The sequence below is a fragment of the Sebastes umbrosus genome, chromosome 10, assembly GCF_015220745.1.
Source record: "Sebastes umbrosus isolate fSebUmb1 chromosome 10, fSebUmb1.pri, whole genome shotgun sequence".
Lineage (NCBI taxonomy): Eukaryota > Metazoa > Chordata > Actinopteri > Perciformes > Sebastidae > Sebastes > Sebastes umbrosus.
Window position 1 is genome coordinate 2,972,282 of NC_051278.1, and position 17,031 is coordinate 2,989,312.

The 17,031-nt window shown below is 41.4% G+C and overlaps 1 protein-coding gene across 7 annotated transcripts in view; it reads right to left on the reverse strand.

The window, feature by feature from the left end:
* Positions 1-17,031, reverse strand: part of itsn1 (intersectin 1 (SH3 domain protein)) — a 50,648-nt gene that overhangs the window by 27,724 nt on the left and 5,893 nt on the right. For all 7 annotated transcript variants that reach the window (XM_037783047.1, XM_037783052.1, XM_037783051.1 and 4 more), the window contains exons 2-17: positions 12,520-12,578; positions 10,852-10,944; positions 9,951-10,014; positions 9,658-9,818; positions 9,124-9,309; positions 7,800-7,878; positions 7,552-7,652; positions 7,368-7,431; positions 7,140-7,277; positions 6,364-6,449; positions 5,382-5,521; positions 5,012-5,134; positions 4,572-4,721; positions 3,166-3,306; positions 2,898-2,985; positions 2,358-2,497 (exon numbers count right to left, since the gene is read on the reverse strand). In XM_037783047.1, the coding sequence (XP_037638975.1) occupies positions 2,358-2,497; positions 2,898-2,985; positions 3,166-3,306; positions 4,572-4,721; positions 5,012-5,134; positions 5,382-5,521; positions 6,364-6,449; positions 7,140-7,277; positions 7,368-7,431; positions 7,552-7,652; positions 7,800-7,878; positions 9,124-9,309; positions 9,658-9,818; positions 9,951-10,014; positions 10,852-10,944; positions 12,520-12,547 (1,782 nt within the window). In that variant the 5' untranslated portion in view covers positions 12,548-12,578. The remainder of the gene's footprint in view (positions 1-2,357; positions 2,498-2,897; positions 2,986-3,165; positions 3,307-4,571; positions 4,722-5,011; positions 5,135-5,381; positions 5,522-6,363; positions 6,450-7,139; positions 7,278-7,367; positions 7,432-7,551; positions 7,653-7,799; positions 7,879-9,123; positions 9,310-9,657; positions 9,819-9,950; positions 10,015-10,851; positions 10,945-12,519; positions 12,579-17,031) is intronic.

Here is a 17,031-nt window from a genome sequence, read left to right on the forward strand (position 1 = left end):
AGCTGTCAATCATGACGTCTCACCCCCCTTTTTACTGCATTAAAATAACTAATTAAAACTAAACTGATCAGAAAAATGAACATTTGAACATACGTCAGCGTGATTAAGTTATTTGACGTGTACTTTGACTTTTTAGTTTGGCCGATGGCGGAGCTGTAGCAACTCACATTCAGCCACCGTAAACCCCAGCAAAACTTTATATTTATCCGATAACGCTAAACAAACTATCAAAACGTACACGGATCCTGTACCGTCAACGTGATTGACAAGATCTTGTTGCAGCTCTACTTCTTGGTCCTCTCATGTTGGATTGAGGACAGACAAGACGCTACAGTGGAATCACTATCGCCTCTCGAGGAACAATTACAAGACAGGACGGCCCGGTGCTAGCTGGTTAGCATGCTCATTTCACTAGATGCAGTATCTCTGCAACACAATACTGTGACATCTCTGACGTCAACACTGTGACCTCTTCACATTCTGGTGATAATGTTACTTCATTTTTTTTCATGTTTTAAACAAGAATTCGGGCCAGATCTGACACATTGCACCTTTAAAAAAGGAAATAATTCCCTCCATCTTCCTCACTCGGTAGTGAAATGTTGGTGAAAGCTACATGAAGCAAACCGCTCAGTGTTCCTGTGCACAGCTAGCTCTCTCCAAAAACACAGCAACCCACATTAACACACATAATAACACACCAACATGAACACAAACACAGATACTGTAGTCAGATATAAATGATAAAACATGTCAGGGGTTATGAGGGACGGGACATGATTTACAGCTACAACACCAATCCAACGTTTTCAACATGGATAATGTTTCATTCAGCAATACAAATACCGGCAACCGTGCATCAAACTGCAACCGTGCATCAAATAGAGGCAAAGTTGTGGCATGTGTGAACTTTTAGCGTCCATTTGTAAGTCAAAGTCCTCCAGTAGAATTTGTCTATTTTTCACAGGACTTGGAAGAAAACAAGTTGCTGTCCTCCCACTTTTGTGAAAATACCAAGAGTGCACTCGTGATAAGATTAAGTTTTACTTTGAGCTTTCCTTCAGATTAAACAGAAAATAACAATACGAAAGCAAAAAAACACAAGAGTAAGCACATTTTTGAAGCTTTCTCTTATAATTTTCATGATTAATTATTGTTGGGTAACTTTCTAAATTTAAATTAAATTCAAGTTTTTCCTTACTTTAAACACTTGATCTGCTGTGTCATGACAGCTTGTGTGTAAATTAATCCAGCTGTACTCTAGTACAGTTAGTTTGTTGACTATTTTAGTTCATTAAGGCAATAATGTCGTTAGTTGACTGAGTTTTTTATCTTTATATTATAATAGTATAGACCTGACTAGGGATGTCACGATACCAGAACTTGTCGTCGATACTAATAACAGTAAATCCCATGATTCTCGATACCGATGTGATACCACGGTAAAAAAAAGAAAAGTAAAAGAATAAATACCATGTTCTTTAACATACACATACTTCAACATCTCACCAAAAACTACATTTTACAAGATTACATTTTAACACATCATGATAACGTCAGAATTTACCTTCACCCCAAATGAAACCTCCTGTGTTGAAACTGTCAGGACGAGAGCTAGTTAGCGTTAGCTGTTAGCAGCCGGTGAGCAGCACAGTCCTGCACGGAGCTAACAGCTAATGCTAACTTGCTCTTCTCCTGCTGATTTCAACACGGATTTGTGGTAGTGTCTAGAAGGTAACCCACAATTTGGGAATCTCAAGCTCTGACGTCTTCATAATTTTGGCATCGACTTGGTACTAGGGATGCACCGATACCGATACCAGTATCGGGTATCGGGTTCGATACTGTGCTCATGTACTCGTACTCGCAAAACGGCTCCGATACAACGGCACCAATACCTCTCTACGGCAGCGTGACGTTAACCTCTCACCACCATCTTTTGGGTCCTATCGCACGCGCTCACGTTCCACCTCCCCGTCGGTCCGGGCGAGACGGGCCGGTGGGGACGCTGTAAAGCTGCGGTTGCGGCCGCGAGCCACCTTCGCCCCGAGCCTTTCCAAGCCGACCTAGAGCCGGTCGCAGTGCACCGCCTTGTATGCGGGACTCCCCAGCCTGTCGTGTGTCGCTCACACCTTCCAGCTGGCTGTTAACGAGGGTCTTTTGGCACAGAGAAGTAGTCGTATCGGTACTCGGTAGCGGCGAGTACCCAAATGTAAGTACTTATACTCGGTCTGAAATAAACTGGTATTGGTGCATCCCTACTTGGTATATCGACGGATCGGCTACTCGTGACATCCCTAGTCCTGACCTTTCCCCTCCGTGTGCTCTATTACTGTGTTAGCAGACGAGCTGGTTACCTTCAGCTGGGTGTTGAAAGCGTCTATCTCCAGCAGTTTGGCCCTCGTCTCTCTCTCCACGGCGTCCAGCTGTTCTCTGAGCTGCTGTCTGCTGGTCTCCTTCTGCTCCACAGCCTTCTGCAGCGACGACAGGCTGTCACCTAAAGACACACAAACAAGAGTGAGATCAGGTTAGCTTCATTAGTCACAGACAAATATTATTATTATGTTTAAGTACATTGTGTAACCAATGAGTGAGTTAACGAGTGCTTTTATTAGACATCACAGATGTACGTATGAACTGATCAAGAACTGAGAAAAACATGGTTACTTTCATCTTGACAACCGCATGTTTTTAATTATACTAATCCTCTGCCTGCACAAATCTATTCAAATCTTTTATTGAAAAGTGATGCAACTGCCACAAATTTGCCAGTCCGAATGGTTTTGATGCAAAATTTTCACAGGCGTATTTCACATTTTAGTGTTGTTTATTCCTAACGCAGCTGGTGTGTAAAGGCCTTTTAAGTGTGTGTTTAATTTATGTAGGGTAGTACTCACGATGCAGACTGTTCTGTTGAACCTGTTTCAGCTGGTCGTTGAGACTCTGTTTATCAGGAATTAGCCTCCCCAACCACTGCTGGGAGTCCTGCAGACAAACACAAAGTCAAATCAAGAAAAATAATTATCAAGTCAGTCACTTTACTAGTTCATTAAAAAAATCTGTACTACATGGATAAATCCTACAGTTTCTAAGAATATGTCCGATGACGTAGCAGAAATGAATGTGACCCTGCTGTGTTGTATTTTGCTGATTTGTTCTGCGTACCTGCAGCTGCTGCTGCAGCAGGGTGATTTCAGCGATGCGTGTCTCTCTGGTCTGATTGGTCTGCTCCACCTCTCGCCGCTGAGCTGACAGACGAAACCGAACATCCTTCAGTTTGCCCTCCAGCTGGGACTTCTTATCATTCTGGAGGACGGCACAGAGGGATGGAGAGGAATACTATTTCGTTATACTATACTATTAAGTTTCTGCTGATGTGTATGAAGTATGAGGTTGCAGAAAGAATGTGTTGATAGCTGCTCTGTTCTTCCTGTTTGGTGTTAGCTGATTGTTTTTTGGTTTATCGTTGAAGAAACCTTTCAAGCTCCCCATTGTCACACAGACCAACTCTCTCTGTCTGTCAGTCCAGAGGATAACTCTGGTGCTAACAGTCAGCTTGGTGACAAACCAGCAGTGCTGCTGCTTAAAACAGTACAACTTTGACTCTAAATAATTGCCATTAAAGGGTAACTTAGGTATTTTTTAACCTGGACCGTATTTTTCCATGTTTTGTGTCAACAATCTTTGAAACTGGTCCAGTATTGAGGGAGAGCGCTGCAGCTGGCAGTTGCTCACGGGCTGCAATATGGTGCTATCGGGGCAAGCTGGCACCGTCATTTCCGTCCACTAAAAGTGCTTGTTTTTGCCCTGATAGGCTCGGACTGTTATTATAAGAGTCTGATAACATTATGGAAAAAGTCTCGCTCAAGGAGAAGTCTCATTCTGAAATCTGGCGAGGTGAGGTGTTGCCGGAAGACAGCGGTGGAATAGTGGAATACATCTATGGTGGAAACGCAAGTGATTGTTGTGTTAAGAGTACAGAAAGCGTAGCTTAGTGTTATCTAAAAGATTTTCAATGTCATGGCTGAATAACTGATATAGCCGATAGCTGATATTCAGATTTCACAACAAGACTTCTCCTTGAGCAAAATAACAAACAGACCGGATCAAGAGAAAGGTAAGAAAAAGGGTTTTATTTCTCTGTAGGGTCCGTTCCATGATGTTGTCAGACACTTATAATAACAATCTGAGCCTGTCAGTGGCAAAAACAAGCACTTTTAGTGGACGTAACGTTACATTGACGCGGCTCATTTGCCCTCGCTGCTCGTTTAGTGGCTGCCGGTCCCAGCGTTCTCCCTCAATACTGGACCAACTTCAGAAATTGTTGTCCCCATTAGTCACTTAAGACAGAAAAACATGAGAAAATAGGATCCTACGACAGAGTATTAGGGCCACATTGAGGGGGAAAAAATCTGAGATTTCGAGAATAAAGTCGTAATATTACGAGAATAAAGTCCTAAGTATGACATGTTGTCAGATTTCCTCCCTTTGATTGACAAGCCCTAGAGTATATTCTCTTGTCTACTCTTTGTTATGTGACGAGGTGTGGGTGCTTAAGTATGTGTGATTACCAGAGCCTCCAGTTCAAACTCCAGCGTCTTCTTCCTGGCTTTGAGCAGCACTATACTCTCCTGCTCTCGGTTTCTCTGAGTCAGAAGCTCCTGGCGACGTTGACGCTCCCACTCCAGCTGACGCTGGCGCTCTAATTCACGCTTCGCAGACTGGACGGACCAAACACACACACACAGCGAAATATTACAGCTCAAAGAACAAGATGGCAAAAGATAGGAAATTAGATTATATTCATATATTACACACTTCATTATACACAACAAGCCATCCACTGTAGGAGTGTAATTTAGGCTCTAAGAGATCTAAAGAGGGCAGTGAAAGGTCTCCGAGTTGTGTACAGCAGATTTAATTACAAGTCTACAGCGGTTCAACGTCAACTCAACCATAACTCTTCAATTAAAAGCAGATAACTGGTAATCATGTTCCTCCTCCTTCCTACCTCTCTCCTCTCTATCTCTTTACGTCTCTCATCCTCTCTCTGCCTCTCAATCTCTCTCTGTCTCTCCAGCTGTCTCTCTAGTTCGTGCTGTCGTCTCCTCTCCTGTTCCAGACGCTCACGCTCCTGAAAAACAAACACAAAAATGAGCTGGAAGAACAAACAACTCTATTACCTGTTACGCATTTTATTAACCTGCTACATGTCGTAAAGGTAAATAACTCACTGATGGGACGTTGTGGCTCTTACAGTGACGGCACTGTGGCTATTATATTATGCAAATATTTCACAGACTTATACACAAGCCATCAGCCGTGACCAGTTCACATTATGAAGGCCTACAGAGTGGAAATGAGGAATCAATGGAGTCTACCTTTCTCTCCAGTTCCTCCCTCTCCAGCGTCGCCAGCCTCTCCTGCTCTTTCCTCTGCAGCTCCTGCAGAGCCTGACGTCTCTTCTCCAGCTCCAGGTTTCCTCGCTCAAAGTTCTCCCTCTTCTTGTCTTCAAACGTCACTGCGGCGAGACAAACCAAGTCAATATAAACAACGTACAGTACAGCAGCTATGATTTCACATTTTTTACCGTGCTTAAGCACTAAGAAGTGCACATTCATTATTCTAATTTTTATTATTTGTGATTTATACACAACATAACACTGGGCAGTGAGATATGATACAAAGATTACATAATATATGCATCCAACTATGAAGCAAGGAATCTCTGTCTGTGTGGTGTGTCTGTGTGTCTTTCACATAACTCATGAATTCTTGAGTTATGGCCAAAACTGTGTTTTTGTGAGGTCACAGTGACCTCTGACCACCAAAATCTAATCGGTTCATCCTTGAGTCCAAGTGGATGTTTGTGCCAAATTTAAAGAAATTCCCCGCGTTCCTCAGATAACACGTTCACGAGAATCAACGGATGGACGGACAACTCTAAAAATCTCGTGGCATAAAAAGTCACGCTGACAGTGAAGTATCTACTGGGAGACCGACACCAAATAAAACAGCTGAAGGAGACGGCTCAGATGGGCGTGCAACAATACAACTTGAGTGTTACAAATACTGATTTCAAGAAAAGGGCAGGAGCTCAGTGACAACAAATATTCTGCTTTATTTCAAACTGCCAGAACTTTTCACATGAACCTCGATGGAAAGTGGCGAGAAACTGATTGAAAGAAACAGTAAAGAAGAAGCAGAAGAAGTTTCAAGGGTCGAGGCAGCTTTTATCATTAATCATTCTTTTTGTTGTTTATCAAAAGATCCCAGTAGAGTTTTGAAGCCAACGTAGGTGAGTGTTGGCAGGGCCAGTCCCAGTTTGACCAGTAATATGATGTAATGTGGAGGACCAATCACCTGGTAGGTTCTTGCTGCACTCCGCCTCTTCCTCCACCTCCTCCGGGACGCTGAACTCCGACTGAACACTGTCACTTCGCACACGCCTTCAAAACAACACAAACACACACACCGTCAAAACAATACAAATTATTAATACAATTAATTAATTAATCAATTGTTGCAGATCTAGTAAACAAACACAAATTCGTATTACTTCTATTTATGTTTGTTTACAGGAGCTGCAACAATTACTCGATTAGTTGTCAACTATTAAATTAATCGACAACTATTTTGATAATCGATTAACTGGTTTGAGTATTTGTTTTAAGAAAAGAAAGTCTAAATTCTCTGAGTCCTGCTTCTTAAATGTGAATATTTTCTGTTTTCTTTACTCCTCTATGACAGTAAACTGAACATCTTTGAGTTGTGGACAAAAACAAGACATTTGAGGATGTCGTCTTGGGCTTTGGGAAACACTGACCGACATTTTTCACCATTTTATAGATCAAACAACTAATCAATTAATCGAGAAAATAATCAACAGAATAATCGGCAATGAAAATAATTGTTAGTTGCAGCCCTAATGTTCATAATACAAACTAAACACTAACAAATACAAACTATTTTGTATTCAATGTGTTTATAATGTTTGAAAAAACTGGTTAATGTAGTTCGCTTTAACCTGAAACATCAGTCACAAACATCGACTGCTGTTAAAATCAATATACAGTACATGTGTATTATTATGCATACCGCTGTCAGTTAATGAGGTATTTAGAGTATTGAGTATTTACCTGAATGTGGGTGGGAGGTAATCTGGTGGTAACACAGGTGGCAGCGGTAACCCTGACATCGCCATATCTATGAGGTGCATGGCCAAGATAAACTCCTCAGCTGTTAGCTTTCCATCCTGGTCGATATCCGATAGACTCCTACAGGGAAAGAAAGATGGAACAAATTAAGTATTTTAAGGACTAATGTCTTCTACGTGTAGACTCCCATTTTGATGAAGATGTACTGACCATATCGTGGCCAGCTGGCCCTGAGGAAGACTGGACTGCATCAGGATGGTGCGAGCCTGAGGACCTGAGAGAGAGAGAGAGAGAGAGAGAGAGAGAGAGAGAAAGAAATCACATTTAATGCTGTGGCAGACAGGACAGAAATATTATCACAAATAATGACACGTTAATGTGTGTGTTCTAGTACCTGTGAGGTGTCCACTCATCATCTTGTCGTGGGAGTTAAACAGCTGTCTGTACTTGAGCCTGGAGCCCTGAGGGACCGCCCAATCACAGGGGGGCTGAACACTAACAGAAAATAAAGAGACTTTACCTTAGAGCGGGTCATAAAGAACAATAAGCACATATAATGTAGGATGCAGACAACGTCAGGTTAACCGTGAGCTGTTTCTCATTTTAGCACATCGTTATCAGATTTCTGATTACATTGCCTACCTGGTAGTGTCTATGGACGTCCCCTTCTGCAACTTGGTACTGGAACGATTGAACGAAGAAGACTTGTTGACAGAGGGAGCTGAGAGACACAGAGAAGAGGACATTTAAGTCTGAGGCTGTGGTCAGATACTCAGCTCACACGCTACACGAGAATCAGGCTGATTTTGTCCGTCAATCGTCAGCAAAGCCCCGATTGTTTGATGGTTCTAAAGATGATCTTTCCAGATGTTCCTGTGGTGTGAGATATGTTAAGAGTGTTTTTTTACATCCCCCGATCGTCTCTGAAGCCCACCCTGGCCGCACCGATTTCAAATGGTAAATATTAAACATGTTCAATATGTGTGTGAGGAACCCCGAGGACAGCCGATGACGCAGCCACATGGGAAAGAACGATAGCTGATAGAGAACCAAGCTGACTGAAGAAGGAAGGACAACCACTGCTGTCATGGTGGCCGCGGCTAATGCATGAGCTAATGCTAAACGTGAAGCATTAAGTAGTAGTAAGATGGAGCGCAGTGCTACTGCAGGGCTGAGTTTTCTCTTCCATTCTCTAAGAAAGTTGCGGCGGCGACGCGATTCTGAGCTCAGGCTGGTGCACGCCAAGGGTGGAGTACGAGCAGGGAGGCAGGGAGGCATCTGATTGGTTCTTTCCAAGCGGACCGCGAGGCAGTGATTGGCAGACGTTTTTACAGGATTACAGTAGCTACAGATGACGGCTCTCTTCCGGGGAAAAGACCATTTCAACCAATTTAACAAATAGTGTAGACTGGAGAACATCGTCAACCCTGACTTTAATGTGTCTCCATGACTTCATCCATCCATCCTTCGTGAATTTTCAGTACAAAGTAAAAATCTCTGTGGTCCGCCATGTTTGTTTTCACTAAAGTCACGTTTGATTGCTAGAGATTTTGTGAGATTTCTGGGTTTTTCCTAAATTAATCTGTTAGTTGGTGTAATGTTGTTTTGGCCAAATCGTTGCTCTCCACACACTATTGGAACAAAACGGTTAAATTGAACACAACATGTCGTTATGTGTGGGCTTTCTCACATTTTACACATCTGGTAAGATTTGAAAAAATCTTTTAGTTTGGGCCAGCCTTAAGTCACTAAACGGTGCTATTGATAACATTGATAACATTCAGCCACTACATGTGACACGCTCTTCCACCGTTCCATTGCATTCACAAATGGTTGCCAGTTTGTTGCACAACATGCATATTTTATGGTCGAGTGGAGTGAGACTCAGACGGACGGTCACATCAAGTGATGAATCTTTCGTGGAGAGTAAAAGTCATTTTGCAGCCGTGTCGTTGCAGTGTGTTACCTGGGTGGGAGAAGCCTGAGATGGGCTGCATCAAGCCTGCGGGAGGGGCTCCGTTGGCGATGGGCGGGGGGAGGGGAGGAGGGGCGGACGAAACGAGTGGGGGGGACACTCCGACGGGGAGAGGTGGCAGGGGGAGAGGAGGCACGCCTGATAGAGGGGCGGAGAGGGGAGGCATGGGGGGCATGCCTGCAGAAAAAACAGACGTGATTATCAGAGTGACATCATCCTGATCAAATACATCTGCTGGGTTTTACCCCCGCCCAACGAGACATCAAGAAACCTTGAGGCAAAGCAGTCACAAGAAAACGACAATAAAAGATAATATCTCTGTTATTACATTAAACTGTGTGCAGTGGTTCTTCTGTTCAACTGTGCACCATCACAGAGACAATTACAACCATTGTGGAGGAAGAATTAAATTAAAATGATCACTGTTAGTCTAACAATCAATCACAACCTAATAGTTCATGTAAGGCCAGCTGATAAACATCAATTATTTCACATACACAGCGTGTGTTCTTGTCTGTGTCTTACCAAAGCCGCTCTGTGGGGGGAAAGTCAGTGGGGGCGGATTCATACTGGGAGGGAGCGCGGGGGGCAGCGGGTGACCCTGGAGTTTCAATTTGATGAGCTTCATGGCGATGGAGAACTCGTGGATGTCCATACGACCATCGCTGTTCATATCAGCCAGAGCCCTTAAAAAAGGCACACAGAGAAACAGTTAAAGGAAACGATGCATTGTTACATTAAAAAAAAAAAAAAGTTGAGAAATGATTGATATCTGTCGTTCTGTGAGCTCGTAGAAACTTCCCGTCTATGTGACTCACCAGATTTGGGCCAGGATGGGAGGAGGCAGACCTGATTGAAGGAAGAAGTTCCTGGCTTGGTCGCCTTGACGGACAAACAGAAACAGGATGTGAGATCAGGATCATGAAGGCCACTTTAGACCACATGGAGAAATCCAAAGCCCATTTAAAAATACATAAATATTAAGATCTTTAGGACCCTGGCAGAAATATTGCACTTTCTCCGTGTCAATACTATACTACTACCATGGTAAAAAAACTAAGTAAAACAATAAATCTCACGTTCTTCAACATCCACTCCTTTATTACCGTTAGAATACTGTTTTTTGTTAGGAAGTTTAAACAGGTCATAATTCTATCTCTATTATTATATTATATTGGATTTACTCACCAAAAACTACATTTTACAAGATTAAATTTGAATATAACGTTAGAATTTAAAGCCTGAATGCATCATAATGTAAATCAATGGCACCTCCCGTTTTGAAGTCAGCAGGACAAGAGCTAATTATCGTTAGCTGTTAGCAGCCGGTAAGCAGCACAACTGCTAACGTTAACTAGCTCTCGTCTTGCAACACAAATTTGTTGTTCGTAATGTAGCGTCATCATGGGAAAAAAATAGGGTGCGTGCCCTGGACAATGGGTCGCCATTATGGTGCCTTCAAATGGGGTCGTGTTTATCGTGTTCACGAGAAGAGTCCATATAAAGAATATATGTGGAAGTTGATCTGTAACATTAAATGTAACTTCTGGCTGTAACTTCCAAGTGTTTTCTTGATTCAGATTGTGTTTTCTGCACCACACATCTGAGCCCTGAGGACCTTGAATGACACTGCCTTTGTTCATGTCCTCATCTCACCTTACTTTAATGGTGTATAGGTGAGATAAAGAGAGAGAGAGAGATAAAGAGGGAGAGGGCTACCTGTGATGTAACCCCCGGCAGTCGGAGAGAGGCTGAGAAACTGCTGATCATGTTTGGCTCTCTCATCCGCTGAGATCAGAAACACATCTGGACCTAACACACACACAATAGAAACAAACACACACACAGTTACACATCAGACAACAAACACAAGGAAGGCCGAGACAGAGCCAGACGCAGACGGAGGGAGAAAAGGGAGGCTTGAGAAGAATGTGTTAGTCATGAGTTTCACTTCCTGTTGGAGGAGTCCTAATAAATGGCACTTAAGAAAGAGAAGAGTGTCAACTCAGAGACTGATGAGGAAAGAAAATAACGGATGAACGGATGAGAGTCAGAGACCTTTGTCTTTCCTTATAAATTCAGTCATTAACATGTGAATTTAATACTCATCACTCTCTGACGGGGATGATTCAGCCTTTAATTAGGTAGTCTATCTGCTCTACTAATAACCCAGTTTCCTTTCTGTTGCAATTTTTCTTCAACAAATTAAATTAGGAACGGATCAGAGCAGTGGTTCCCTTTAACTCCATCCTGTACTCATTTACTGGCAGTTTACATGTTTAGTGACTCATGATGACTCACTTTTACATGCAAGAACTGTTGCAACTCCCTTTGTTGTAGAAAAGAATTCTTATTATTTACGTATGCAGCCTAGATGACTACCCCCCCCCTTTCGGACACTTTTATGACATTTAATTTGTTTTACATTTTTTCGAACAGACTTTTTTTTCAAACTTTTTGGGACTTGTTTTCGAACATTTTTCAGACTTTTTTCTGACATTTTTTGGACAATTTTCTGACATTTTTACGACTTTTTTTCTGAAATTTTTTCAGTTTTTTTTCTGACATTTATTTTTACTTTTTTCTGATATTTTTCAGACTTTTGCTGACAATTTTCTGACTTTTTTTTATTTATTTTTTTACTTTTTTTCAAATGGGATCCTTTTAAATAAAAATAAATAAAATAAATGGTAATCCCATGCAGTTTTGGGCAAGTAGTTTTTTGAATGCAGTATAAATGTGTTATTTCCTCCTATTCTAAAATGATGTATTTGAATATTTCTGCATACTGGGGTCCCTAAACAGTCTATGAATTACATAAATTGGGTATCATTGTAAAGCTGAGACTCTTGTGCATCCAATGAGTCCGACTGTATTCATGTGTGATGATGTTAGTCCCCATAGCAGCCATTTCACAGTGACTTGTTTTACACAGATTTTATAGCCTACATATGCTGGTGTGCCTTTATAATGCGACAGTCTTCCTAAATTTAGATTTGAAAAAAATCCCAATGCCGCCGCCGGTCCTAAACACTTTTCTGGCAGAAACCCCGGTAGTTTGGACGCATTATACTTTTTATGTTGAAAAGCTGCAGCTATGCCGTTGTTGTGACTTTATTCAATCCCTGAAGTAACTCTGCTGTGCTTGACAATTAGTTTGATAAATAATCTTGGGGGTGGATTTTAAGATGTGGATGTAAAACTGTTTATGGAAAATTAAAGTGGATTTATGAGAAGCTATGGATCGTCTTCTAATGCACTGATGAATATTATGGTTGATTAATGGAGCAATGTACCGCCTTTACTCTTAGCTGTTAACTCTGAGAGGAAAATATAAACAGCTTTCATTACACCCATCTTTCATAGCAGTTATAAACACATACTGACCTGCGAATGTGGTGGGGAACTGTGCCATGGTTCACTCAGTCTTCTGCACTACACAACACCTGAAACAACACATTTAGAAAAACAGTTTTTATCAGATCGATCTCATTCAATATTTAACTGCTCAGTAATGCAGCGATACAACAAACAACCTCACATTAAGAACGTTTCACTGGTGAGCAACAAAGATGCGTTTTCTAAGTCATCAAGTTCAGTAATCCAACTAGATGCTTAAAAGCATTATTAAAAAGTCTGAATAAAGTCCGGTCACCTGCCGAAGGTGCTGAGACAGTAGACAAACTCAGTCAGAGGAAACTATTATCGCACGAGTGTGGAGTTAATTTTCCACTCTGCTGTGTTCTGATGCTGAAGTTGTGAATTTCTAGTTGCCCAGTGAGCCGTTATAGTTCTGATGCAACGATGTATGCAAACACTAAATAAATAAACACAGTAGTCCTCGATAAGGAGTATATAGCATATTATAAATCCAATGTGTCAACAGGGCAGCAACCCTTTATGTATGCAGGGCAGGCTGCCGGCCTGATACTCACTTGTTTGTAAAACCGCTCTGCTTCACACTCATTTACACACATTCTCACCGGGGAGCTGACCACAGTCAACACCACTTTTACACAGTTGGCCTGTAAAAAAGCTCCACTGGATTCTTTTTAAAGTCAGCGGCGATACAAACTAGAAAGCTGCTGACACCAAAAAAAAACAGGGAATTCGTGTTTTTAAGATGCCCACTGGCACACACCTAAATAAATTATTTTAAAAAAGTTACTGCAAACCCAGAAATCACCGCTTGACCCCTACTTAAGTAGGGCCAAAGAATTGGTCTACTGAGCACAATGTAGCTTGAAGTTACTGCAAACTCAGCAATTGAGCTGCAATAATAAAACCAAACTCTGAGGTCCTGATCTTCAGTTAAATTTAATATAATTTACTTGTGATAATTGTGAGTCTTTTCAAAGCTCAAGACATGTGATTCAAGGTTTATATTTTTTAATCTGTTTAAAAACGATATGGAATAACACAACACCCTGAATACCACGTACCTCTGCCCTAGTAGAGGTATGTTAATCAGATCCAGACCTGCCTCCCTCCCCTGTATCCCTCCATAACAACAATCTGACACACATTGCAACAGACAAGGTCTTAGTGAGGGTGTGTGAGTGTATGTGTGGGTTGATGATGTTTTTCCCAAGTGTGATGTAAATAAAAATACTAAGGAATGAGGAGGAACCCAGTTAAAGGGTCAAAATCCACTTCTGAGACTTCTGCCAGCACCACAATAAAATGGAGATGGAATTTAGTCCTTAGTGCTCAAAAAACAGTCACTCAGACTGCTGTGGACATTTTCACTGAGACTATTTCTTCAGTAGAAAACTGTCCTCGGACTATTGAGGCTGTGTGTGTGTGTGTGTCCCATTATCATTAGAGTGGGAGGACAAAGTAACCAGCTTAACTAGGTCAGACGAACAAAGCCCACCCTACACAAACACACACACACACACACACACACACACACACACACACACACTTTCACGTCCGCCACTGAGAAAATATTGAAGCAGTTGAGCAACTACAGTCGATTTTTCTGCTGCTCTAAAGTAGAGACGGGAGTGAGCAAACTGCTGGTCAACTACCATTATAAACTTTTATTTTCACCAAGCATTTCCTCCTTTTGTTTCTCTCATTTTCTCAGATGCGATATGCAAAGTCCAGAGGCACCGTTACACCAACCAACCAGACCATGACCATTTAGTTTAGTGAGAATATGATCTGAACTGACAACTGAAAATTTACCCCAAAACACAAGGGCATTATAAGGCTAATATTCAGCTATTTCTTCATTAAATTGCAGCAGAGATTCACAGTGTTATCTTTAGGTGAAGTTGGAACAAGAAGTACTTTTATTTCTCACAGCCAAAATCTAGTGAGATGCCAGGTAGCCAAAACTCTGACCAGAAAAGAAGCAGCTTATGAATCAAAGTGACTTTTGTTTACAAGCGCCAGTTAAACCACAACACCTCAGACCAAAGAAAACTAACTAACAAAAAGAATGATTATGCCCTTTGTGACACCAGCAACAATGTAGAAGAAGTAGAGCTGGGACGATTCACCTATCTCCTGATTCGATACGATCACGATACTTGGTTGCCGATTCAATATGTATTGCGATTTTTTTAAGTATTGCGATTCGATATTACAATTTATTGCGATTTCTGTTAACTTTTTTAACACTAGATTATGGGAAAAGTTGAATCATACACTTCTAGGGACTTTTACTTTGGAAATATCAAAATTAATACAGTAAAAATGTTCAATTTTCAGCATGTATGTAGTCTGAGATGTCCTGAAATCAAATATATATTCCGTTTGACCAGGGAGACGAGAGTGACGGCCAGCTCGACAGCAACGTCACCGCAATACGATAACATTTCCTGTCCGTGACAGAGTTAGCATGCAGCTTTAGCCGTGATGTATAGCTCTGCTTTTCCTGTCAATGTGTGAAACCCAAAGTGTTTCCATCCTTTACTGGATGTGTAGTGTTTACCACGCTGGATTTAACATGTGAGGGTGCAGGTCGTATCCACGCAGACCCTCGGCCCTTTTCTACTTTCTCCGGTTTCTTTTGGTTGACGGATACGGAACGGATATGACGTCACGTTACCCAGACTACAACAATAAAAGCGGTAACCTCCTTCTACCTCTGCATAGACTCAAATGAAGCAAATATATCGAAACTGGGAATAAAAAATCTGTTTAAAAATCAATTAATCATTACTTTAATTCCTGTAATTTGCTGATCATATTCAAGTGTTCCGTTTTAATCATGCAAATATCCGTCTTTGATCAGACAGAAAAGTTGGCACGAATTATAAATCCAGCTGCAAACTTAATTTAAACTTCAATGAATTTGTTTGTTGCAGACGTCGTGCATCTATTTCCTTTGTCATGAGTGTGTATTAGAGGATTTGATGCTCTGTTCTGTCTGTGTACATGTATTGTCTTTGTGGGATTAGTCTGTATAATTACAGCGTTGATGTAACTGGAGTGTTGCTCTGTTATCAAGGCTCGTGGCAGATGCCAGTTTAAGCCCCTCACACACACACACACACACACACACTATGCCGGCTTCAGAACGTGATACAGATTAGGGTTCAGACTCCCGTCGTCCCTCCCCCTCAGTTTCCTGCTGACCCCCTCAAACATCCCCCCTTTCCCTGCTTCCATGAATGAATTTGGGACAAACAAATGCACACCAAAAGACGCTCCCCCCATTTGATGTCTCAATCCTGGATACTTAAAGAAAAATAGTCTTAGACAAAGAGTGGACATAGTCACAGTGACGTCACTCATTGGTTTGTGGACTACGATTTTTGAAGCCTCGAGTTCAGCATTTTGGTCGTAGCCATCGTGGTTTTTGGCCGTTGACATCTTGGTTTTTGACTTCACTTTTCAGACCCAGAGGTTCTAATCACAACGCATCAGGCTCGCAAAAGTCAGATCAACCCGTCAAACTAGGCAGAGCTGATCAAATATGAATCAATATTCTGTTACTGTAATGCCAAATTTCTCACCTCAAATGTTTTCAAAAACATATTTTAGTGTACCGTTTAGCTGTAAAATAATAAAGTTGTGACCCGGCCACCATGTTGAAAACAAGTGGAGCCAAAACAACTGCAGTCAACATCGGAAATTCCTAGAAAGGAAATGGCGGGAACGATTGATTCTTAGATCCCTTGTGAGTCTCTTTTGAAAGATTCAGCATCAATACACAAAAAAAAAAACGTAATCTTCTAGAGTGCTTTTACGTAACACTTTCTATTGACGGAGAGTGGAAAAGGGAGCTGATTATACAGTACACAGGCTGTGTAATGCAAGGAATGAAGGACAAACAACTTGTTGAAGCCGAACAGAAAACATACTAAACGATAATAAACAGTAAATTTGCCTCACCTTTTCAAAAGGTTTATATATAGAAAAAAAGCAGGGGAATCTAAAATTGAGATGCATCAAATATTCATCCTGTAATCAATTAATATCACGTATCATGGGTCAAAACTGAATCCAATCACAGAGATTTATCAGGCACAATTTCTCAAAGGGCACAAGATTACAAATTTAAAAGCTGAAGTAAATAGAGAGACTATTCTTATAAATCCACAGCACCTTGGATGTTTAAATGTCTTCATCCATTTGCTGCTTTGACACGACAGATGAGAAACATATTTCTGCCTCTTCTGCCATCCGTCGTGTCTACTGTGACCTTACTGTGAATATCAACATGACATCATGTCAACTGTGTTGGGCAAGTTGTCAACAGGAATAAGAAAAAGGCAACATCAAACATCAAAATGGGCCCAGAAATTCATCATAAAATAACATTTAGTTGACTGTGCTGACTAAAAGCCTCAATCCTCCGGTCCCATTGTTTTAGTCTGAAATAGAGCGGATATGATGAGTCACTTAATCAATTAGTTGATTGACAGACAATTAATTACTGTC